The sequence below is a fragment of the Cryptotermes secundus genome, unplaced genomic scaffold (genome assembly GCF_002891405.2).
Source record: "Cryptotermes secundus unplaced genomic scaffold, Csec_1.0 scaffold144, whole genome shotgun sequence".
NCBI lineage: Eukaryota > Metazoa > Arthropoda > Insecta > Blattodea > Kalotermitidae > Cryptotermes > Cryptotermes secundus.
The window spans coordinates 1-10540 of NW_019740655.1; the positions used below are offsets into that span (position 1 = coordinate 1).

General features: G+C 40.6%; 1 protein-coding gene across 2 annotated transcripts in view; it reads right to left on the reverse strand.

The window, feature by feature from the left end:
- Positions 1–10: 10 nt before the first annotated feature.
- The window catches only part of LOC111872361 (ubiquitin-conjugating enzyme E2 Z-like), a 22108-nt gene continuing 11578 nt past the window's right edge, over positions 11–10540 (reverse strand). The window contains exons 3-4 of one of the 2 annotated variants that reach the window (XM_033754651.1): positions 3838–3949; positions 11–1364 (exon numbers count right to left, since the gene is read on the reverse strand). In XM_033754651.1, coding sequence (XP_033610542.1) covers positions 1335–1364; positions 3838–3949 — 142 coding nt within the window. In that variant the 3' untranslated portion in view covers positions 11–1334. The other variant, XM_033754650.1, reaches the window with a different exon arrangement.

Below are 10540 nucleotides of genomic sequence, written 5' to 3' on the forward strand. Positions count from 1 at the left end.
TTTAAAACAAAGGCTACAAATTTTCTGGTGCAGCACCCCCACTAACTTTAGCTATGAGCCGCCACTGCAACTGAAAGTGAACCGATGTTTCAGAGGAATGTCACCTCCATCTATATGGTTGAAGCATAAGCCTGCAAAAAACAAGTGTGAAAGCACTTCCTTGCCGCCTGCTTTCACAATGGTTTCTTGCTCAGCTCAGCTTCGACCCTAGATATGAATGTGGCATGTTCCTCCAAAACATCAGTTCGCTTTCAATGGACTACATGGCGTTATATCCCAGAAGACAAAACTCGTTTTCTATCATACTTTCAGTGAGAACCCAAACATATCATACACATAGCACTGCTGTTTCTTTTGATGGCATTATAAAATGTAGGAATTCACAAGACAAACTCCCAGGAACTAGAACAAATTTTCTCCACCAATTCAAACATCTATGAATAAAAGACTATGTGGCATAAGACTGGGCATTTCACTCAACAGCGTCCATGTTTTCCATGTAGTTCATGCAACAGACACACTGGCTTTTAGATTTACATTTCTTGACCCCTTTCTGAATAGCCACAATCTTCCCCATGCTTCTGTCATGATACACTGATACCATGAGGACCACACTTTTGTCTTTTCACCCCATTCCTAAAACGTTGCCTTTTCTGTACAGAGAAATATCACCACTCATCTTCTTGAAGGCCCCCCAGTTTCACTGGCTTTAGCTTGCCAGCAATAGTGGCGCTTGTTAAATGACATTCCTTTCCATTCAGTTCCTTAACCAAATCAACACTGCTGTAATATTGTAAGATGTTAACCCTTGAGACCACATATGCTAAACCCTACAGGGACGACCAGATATTCCTGTTGTGCAAGGTCTGTCAGCATACAGCAAATTACATACTTATCCTGTAATATTTCCATAATATGGAATTATGCCATGCATATAACCAGTCAGTCACTAGACCAGCAGTGTTTTGTCAGGCAATGGTTATCAGATTCTTACTTACAATTAAGGTTAGAAATATTTCATTTCAATGACACATATCAATCAATCTGTTTCTTCCACCCTGATGTGGTTTGGCTGCAATTTCAGAATGTTTTTCTTTCATGTACCTATTAGTTTCTGTTACAATTTTGAGTATCAAAAAACAAACTATACAAGTCCAAGGGATCTACACCCCATGGAAGGCCATTCTTTGTAAAATTTCATTCCTGAATTTTGAATCCCTCCACACTCACAACTCTCTACCTTGTCAACAATTACACTACCTACGTCACTTCTGCATTCTTTCATTCGAGCTTATAAATCTCATCATCACTGTTGGTGTCTTGTTATTCATTCTTCATAGCACTAACAGTTTCTTCACTTTCTCCTGTAAGACAGTACAGACTCATGTTTTCAAATGACATGGGCCAGATGCATTAGAGTATGCAATGATGCAGATCAATGAATCCTACATAATATTGTGGAATGTAGGCCTGTTGCCAGGCAATGACCATGAAACAAGCAGCTATACAACAACTACTGCAAAGTAACCGCTCCACACACACAAGCATGTTTCCACAGCAACAGGAGAATACAGCAATAACAGAAGAGACATTTTCCACATGGTCCGCGCTGAGGTGTCATAACCACAACCAGTAAGTAGTTGCAGTCATAACTCCAGTGACTGGGGGTATAATTGGGCCATCCTGTTCCTGGGGGATATAAATATAGGAACCTGACCCTCCAGGCTGCGGAGTCTAAAATCTGAGACAGTAAAATGTGATCATGAGTCCCGTGGGACTCTGACTTGAAAGTGACTGCACTGGTGAGGACCATCTTCTCATCACACAGGAAGTTACATAAGGACTATAACCGCAAGTGAGTCTCAAGGGGCTTGTTGCCAAGTCGACCTGAATGGTGGTAAATCACAAGTCATAAAATAACTCTGATTCTGACTCTGAGTTGCAGTCAGAGAACTGTTGAGGTTCAATTGGTGTAAGCTGTTGCTGTTAGAAGCTGGTAGCTGAGGCACGGCGACAGTTCGGGAACCCAGAGGAAGGGGAACATCCACCACTGAAGCTGCAAATAAGCAACAGCAGTGAAGACATATGACTGTGGACACTAGCGTGTGTCTAATAGTGAACTGTAGTCACGTGCTGTATCAAAGTGTGCAATAAATGAAGTCATCAATCCAAAACCCATCTACAGTCACACTCATTCACATGATCATATATAACATACTGTCATGTGATAAGTGACTAGACAAGGAGTCTGGACAGGTAATTGGATTTACTAAACACTTACAGATCATAACTACATGTAACTATAATGCTAACGCTAATTCACACACTTTATAATTCACTACAGCAAGCTCTACATCTTCTCAGTCTGCTGTGTCTTCACTGTTTGTCACCTGGTAACTGCTCCCAACACCACAGATTGCTCAGCTTCGGTGGCTGGTGTCTCCCAACTGCTCACTGCCTGATGTCTATCTCACAACTCAGAGTTCATGGCCGCACCATAGCTCAAGCAGTTAGTGGCTGGCTTCCCACCGTGGCAGCCCGGGTTCAATCCCAGGTCTGGTCAAGTGGGATTTGTGGTGGACAGTGGCTCTGGGGCAGGGTTTCTCCGAGTACTTCGGTTCCCCTGCCAATCTTCGTTCCACCAATTGCTCCATAATCACCCTCACGTAGCATCTGGGGCTGGTACAATAGGCCAGAAGTGGCTGCAGTACACGAGACTTAGTCCCACCCCACCAGCAATAAAAAAAACTCCAGTTCCCATGTCTCAGCCAGGGGCAACTGTCTGTTATAACCTGCGATGGGTCTGTCTCCCAATTGTTAACTGCAAGTTAACTCATGGCTACACTTTACAAATCACTACCACACACAGACTAGGTGTTCCCAGTCATGGTCTTCACTGTGCTGCTGGGTAACATCTTCCAAAAGCAGATGCTCCTCTACTCCCAGACTCACGTCCTCACTGGCTGCAGCCATCTGACACCAACCTCCTACTCTTCTAATTCTGCTGTCCCAAGACTGGTTCAGTTGGTGAGGATGCTGCTGGTCTTCACCAGCACAATCATTCATGGCTCAGTCTCAAGATCCATGCAGAAGATTTTTGTTCTCTCCTAAGCATGTAAGTGTTTAGAAATAGGACCTCCTGTTAGATGAGGGAGGGGTCAGTCTTTCTCTGTTCTAGTTCACTTGTCCTGTTGGTCATGATAGAGCCTCGGAACATACCAAACAGAAAAACACTGCTTCCAACAGTTCTCCCGTTGTTGTGTGATGTTACTGCTCTGCCGGAGAGGTGTTTATTTCACCATCACCTAACAACTGATGATGTAGTTGGAGACACAACATGATATGTTCCACTGCTGATTGTAAGCATTGCCGCGGTCATGTGACATCCCCTGAGCCGCTGCCAAACAATGGATGTGTTAAAAGAGCCATTTCCACACAACAGCCATCTCTGCTGGCTTCACAATTCTGGCTCTCAGCAGATATGTGACAATGCAATCACAAACTATATTCAAAGAGTTTTAACTGTACACATCAGATGGCAGTAGACAGTAAAGAAAGAATCCGCTAATGCAATGCAGTGGGCACATAACATATAATCAATGAACTAGAGAAATGCAAAGTACTGCTGAAATGCCACTTTGCTATAACTTCACAAACCATCATTCTTTAAATGTGATATCCATGAATTGGCATATTCATCATCAACTTCTATATTTAAGGGGAACATACCAGCAGAATGTTTCTAATGGCTGACATTCCCATGTGCAGCTTCAATCAAACTGCATGTTTCTTGTGTGTAATGACAAATTAATGTGTGTTACTGCCAAGAATACTTACTCTTTCAAAGCCAGGCTCATTGTGGTAGGGCTTTTCATTCAGAAGACTCTGGATAGAGATGAGGACACTGGATAGAGACTGCGCAGGACTCCAGGATGGGCCTGTCCATGTACTGTTAGAAATACCATATTTAGCTGCTTCAAAAAAGTTTTTATCAAAAAGAAAAATATATCTTAGTACAAGAAGTTGTAATAAAAATTAATTCCAGCAAGTCTGAGGCTAAAATTTGCATCCCCCTGCTCTTAATAGACATTCCCACACAGAGTGGAACCCCCCTTTATGTTCCTCAATTTAAGGTTCCCCTCTTCAATTGCAATGCTCCCAAGTTAATATCTTAGTGTAAATTACTGTTCATAACAGTAACCTAAAAAAAAGGATTTCACTGCACTGAACTCTACTTTGCATAAATGATGCAGCATCTGTAGTGAACACAGAGAAGATATTTCAATCCTGACACTAGCAAACATTTTCAAGCATCCCAAGTTACTCCAGATACCTTGAAAGTGATGACTTTCACATTCATTGCTATGACCTGGGAAGTGTTACTATTTGCTAAGTAAAAGTAAAGTAAAGCTATCCCTGTAACAGGCCGTGAAGGCCCATAGGGTTGTGAGACGTTGAGGGTCCCACATTATCTAGACAATCAGCTCAAAGATGGCGGTAATGTTGTCAGCCTTACATGCCGGCCATGCTTTACTCCCCAAGAAAATTATTTAATTAATTCCTGGTACTCATTTCTGTTAGAGGGTGAGTCGACCCCAGGGCCATAGTGTGGCTGGAAAGATTAGGTCAACTGAAAAAATCCAATGACCTCATCAGGACTTGAACTCATGACCTTCTGGCTTCTAGCATAGTGCCTCAACCAACTATGCTACCGCATGCCCCCTGTGTTACTATTTGCTAGAGAATATAATTCTAGGTATTCTAGCTACCCGATACCTACTGAAATATGCCAATCTCATATCTGCAAGATATTCTGCATACTGGCAAACTCTTCAATCTAACCCTCGTCATTCAAACTACTTCCACACCCTCACCCAACGCTTAAAAATGGGGTCATGCATGCTTAATTAAGCACCATGTCATGAAGATGTATTACGGGGTACTGGAGGTATAGCTCCACACATCTTTAACCCTTCAAACCATACTGATTATTTTACATGCCATCTTTAACATTTAAAAAGCCTGCATTTCAACCACGGAGTTACATGTGTTTCACATAATTCTAAGAATAAACAGTGATTATTTCCCTAAATTGCATTAACCAACTGGTCTTCTTAATGGAGACACAGTATTTTTCCTGTGAAGCAGGATCGAGTTTTTAAAAATTATTTGAAAGAAATTCATGCTTCAGAGGACTAACTTCAGCACTATATGAGCTGAGTGGGTAGCTGCATGCCAGTTTCTTTACCCCATGAGAATGAGCCCTGCATATGAAGCCTGGTGGACCTGGTACCATTATCAGCTAGGAAGAATGTCCCTTTATTCAAAAATCAATATTTATTTTTTTAAGAACATCTAATGCATATCTGTCAGATCCAAAAAATAGTCAAACTTCCTTGACCCAAAGAAATAAACCAAACACCCTATACTATAGTTAAATATCATTACAACAAATATCAATGAGAATAAATAATTTGTTTCTTATAAGGGAACATAAATAAGAAATTACAATGAAACCTGTGCAGAACATTCTGCAAAACCCAGTCATATATTTTGTCATAATTCATATGTCAGTTAATTTAACAGCACATCCTTAATTTGGATCCTATGATTAAGAACATATGTTGAAACAATGCACGCTCAATCATAACATTAGAAACAGTAGCCTACCTACTGCATGAGAGTATGTGTATATTTAATAAGAGAATATGCAGGATGCAGGAATTCCTGAAAGTACATAATCTCATGCACAAGCAGCCTGAAAAAGTAACAGAAAATATGAAACGTGACAAAAGCAAGAATGTACTGTACTATATTCATTTCATTATGCTACAAAAAAGGTAAGCAATTTTACAAGATGATAACAAAAAGGATAACATATGTGACACAATGCATACCTGCAAAGAGAACTGTGATAACAATTGATAAAACACTTCAGTCCTCCCAAATAAGTAATATAATTATTATGCAGAATGGGATCAATTAGCTGTCACAAAAACTTACACTACAACTATACAAAATGTAATTCCTTGAGACAAGAATTCTTCAAAAAGCAGCTTAGTGTAGTCTACTTCTAACAGACTGGAAATTGTAAGAGAGCATGAAAAGAGACAATAAATTAGAACAGACTGATGCCCTAGACAAGGCCCTGATGAAAACACTATAAGACAAAGAAAAAGTAAACAGGAACAGAAATTAAAAAAGAAATGCATGGAAAATTATTGGAATGTACCGGTTGTCAGAATAACTGTACTCTTTATATGGAGCTCCCAGGGCCATGAGAAAGTAAAACATGGCCACGAGTCCTGAATGACTATACTAGCAAGGATCAGCAGTAATTTACTCCACATGACCCATGAAAAAGAAACATAAGTATAAAAACACCATAACCAGAAACAATCTACTATTGTGTGTAAAGACCACAGTCTATTACAACTTTTATAGCTAATTACTGGGTTTTTGGACTTTTTCAAGAAAATAGAAAACACATTTTGGAAACTAGATCTGTTTCCATCCACAAGTGGGGGGGGAGAAGTGTTACTGTCACTTCTACATGGATTGAATGATAAGTAAGAATCAGAGTTCAATCTAACCCAGCTTTATTAAGACAAACTTTTGATAGTCAAAGTCACATTGCCAGTCAGTAAGTCTTGGTGTCAAGCACCCTCCTGGGGCACATGACCAGATATTTATTACTGTTTGACAGTTACGATCTTGTTTTTTGTGGGCGCCCTCTCTGAGGAGAGAATGGGTCTGTCTTTTGTATATGCTGCTGGTCCTTGCCAGTGCAGTCTTTCTCGGGTCCGAGTCTCTTGGTACTCAAGACCATATATTACTGTCTCAAATTTGATAGTTCCATTTTTGTCACCTCCTACGACTCGCAGGGTCATGGTGGAGGTATTCGACCTCTTACTGCTTACACATTCCAGTCTCCCTTATCAACTTTTGATACATAAAAGCGTTTTATATATATTCACACACATAACCATGGTAGCACATAATAACAGAGAAATTCTGTTTTTACACACATAACAACAAAGAAATTAGGAACAGCACATGTAGCGCAGTCTATTATTGAAAATTGTTTACTATGACATTGCCAACTCTAGCATTATATTTTAACATTAGAGAGTTGCCAACATAACAAGAAGACACCTATTCAGCTGGGTCCCTTAGAAAGAGCTAACCTCAGTCACTGGACAACCCCTGTCAAAGTCAAAGTCAAAGTCACATTGCAACTGATGGTCAGTCTGTCTGTCTTGGTGTCGAACAATTTTCCATGGCACACACCAGTCCGTGATTTGCACATGGCGTTCAAAATCCTGTACGTATATGACTATATAACAAAATTATGCAGGGAACAAGCAGAAGTCATACAAAATCATGACAATGAGAATGTTTGCAACATTGGACAAGGCGAAGCCCGACAGAAAGTATAAGAGGCTTAAACTTGGCGGCGGTCAGGCACACGATCGTTCAAGTGACTAGACCACCATGGTAGTGAATACTACTATAAATAGGGCATAATCTGCTGTACTGAGCCTGGACTGACAGAGGTCTTGTATATATTGTACACAGAAATAGGAATTAAGATTAAATTTGTAAATATATGTAAATACTGACAAAGGACTTACTAATATTGACTATGACTGAAAAATGACAGACCTGACCTCTCATCAGAGAGAGACAACCCGTCAGATTCACACAGCTATTTAATCACCTGAGACCAGGCTACTTCGGCAGAAGATAACAATAAAATATGCAATAAAAAATTTGATAAAATACGCACATGCATAGAACTAGGATAGAAAAGACGGTAGAAATTTGCGCTACAAACCTAGCCAATAAAACCAAGTGAATGAGCATCAATGCTAAGAAATGGAAAATATTTTTGAAGACATGTAGTATCTACCATTAATGCCATCTGTGAAGTAAAACCTGAACACTCAAGACTGAAACCTTCTGCAAACCCATAAAGAAGCACACATTTCTAGCTCCTTTTCTATCCTAGTTCCATGCATGTGCGTGTTTTATCAAAATTTTTGTAAGACAGGTTTCTGTAATGTTTCAGTCTTGTGTGTTCAGGTTTTACTCCACAGATGGCGCTAGTGGTAGATACTACATGTCTTCACAATTTTTTTTTTCAATTTCTTTGCACTGGTGCTCATGCACTTGGTTTTGTTGCTACGTTTATAATGCAAATTTCTACCTCCTTTTCTATTCTAGTTTCATGCATGTGCATGCTCTATCAAAATTTGTATCACATATTTTCTTGTTATCTCCTGCCGAATTAGCCTGATCTAAAGTGACTAAATAGTTGTGTGAATCTGACTGGTGTTGTCATCCTGTTTGGCGGTGGGACTGAATACTTCCACCACAGCCCTGTGATCCATAGGAGACAATAAAAACAGAAGGTCTTGAATCTGAGGCAGTAAAACACAGTTGCAAGTCCCACAGGACTCAGACCCTAGAATGACTGCACTGGAGAAGGCCAGCCAAAATTGTAAACGACAAACCCATCCTCTCATCAGAGAGAGCACCCCACATCACAACAAACCAGAAAATGTCTGAGAGTAATAAAAATCTGGTCCTAAGCCCCAGATGGGTGTTTTATTCCAAAACACACTAGTTGACTGACCGTTGGTCGTAACATAAGATATGACTCGACTCGGAGCGTGGAGGTAGGGTCAAATACCTCCATGGTAGTCATAGGAGAGGACAAAAAGGGAAGTTTCAAATCTGAGACAGTAAAATATGGTCACAAGTCCGACAGGGCTCCAACCCGAAAATGACTGTGCTGGCGAGGACCAGAAGCAATTGTAAACAACAGACCTGTCCTCTCATCAGAAAGAGCACACCCATATCAACCAACCCGCAACTGTCTGACAGTAATAAAAATCTGGCCATAAACCCCAGATGGGTGCTTTATACCAAGACAGACTGCTCATCAGTTGTAATATAGGACTCAGACAGGGGCTGTTCAACTACTGACATTGCGGCACCTGCACAACAACATTTTCCACACCATTGGAAATTTTTCAAGGCACACACTGTTTCACAATTTGCATATGGCCTTCAAACTTCCATACACATATGATTATATAACAAAATTATGCAGGCAAGAAGCAGAAGTCATACAAAATCATGAAAATGCAAACGTTCACAACATTGTACAAGACAAACCCAAACAGGAAATATATGAGGGGGTACCCAAAAGAAACCGAACTTATTTTTTTTATACTTATTTATTCAAATTTTAAGCACAAACCTTCAATCCCCTTCAAAGTACTCTCCACTTACACTAATACACTTGTCTAGTCTTTTATTCCATTTTTCAAAACATTGTCTAAATTCATTTTTTGAGATGCTTGACAGTGCCTCCGTCGTTTTCTCCTTTAATGTCTCTTTTCATTTGAGGAAACAAAAAAAAGTCGCACGGGCCAAGGTCGGGTGAGTATGGAGGGTGAGGAACAGGGGTCATACCATTTTTGGTCAAGAATTGTCATACAGACAGGGCTGTGTGAGCAGGGGCATTGTCATGATGGAAAAACCAGTCACCCGACTGCCACAAATCTGGCTGCTGAGCTCCAAATCACTCCCGACAGCTCCACAATTTTTTCAATGGTCTGTCGTCGATCTTCCTTCATGATTCCACGAATTTTTTCAACATTTTCATGTGTTCGGGCCGTGGAAGGACAACCAGAACGAGGTTTGTCATCAATTGACATTTCACCATTTTTGAAACGGGAAAACCACTCAAACACTTGAGTTTTCCCCACAGCATCGTCCTTGTACGCCGTTTTTAACATTTCAAGAGTTTCTGTTCCACTTTTCCCAAGCAAAAAGCAGAATTTCACCGCCGCACGCTGTTCACGAAAATCAGCCATTGCAAAAACGACGATCACACAAAACAGTTGTCACTATAAACTCTGCCGAAACTAGTCCTTACCTTCTGAAGCAACGGTAGTTGGCTTATCGACTCAGTAATGTTAGCTCTATGCGCTCATAGCGGCAAAACGCGGTACTACAAAAGCTCTGCCAACAAAAAAATTAGTTCAGTTTCTTTTGGGTACCCCATCGTATGAGGCTTAAACTTGGTGGCAGTCAAGCATACAACCGTTCAAGTGACTAGACTGCTGTTGTAGCAGGAGCTACTAATGGTAGGGCATGATCTGCTGTACTGAGCCTGAACTTACAGAGGCCTTGTATATGTTGCATATATATACATTTAATAACACGTAAAATGTAAATTTTACATACTAACAACAGACTTATTACTGCTGACTGTGACTCAGGCAAACAACAGACTCATCCTCTTGTCAGAGAGAGTGCCCCACATCAACAAACCTCCAACTGTCAGACAGTAATAAAGATCTGGTCTTAAGCCCCAGATGGGTGCTTTATTCCAAGACAGACTGGCTGACTAACCGTCAGTTGTAACATAACTTTGGCTCTGACTTTGACAGGGGTTGCCCAGTGACTGAGGTTAGCTCTTTATAAGGAACCCAACTGAGTAGGTGTCTTCCCCCCCCCCCCAAAA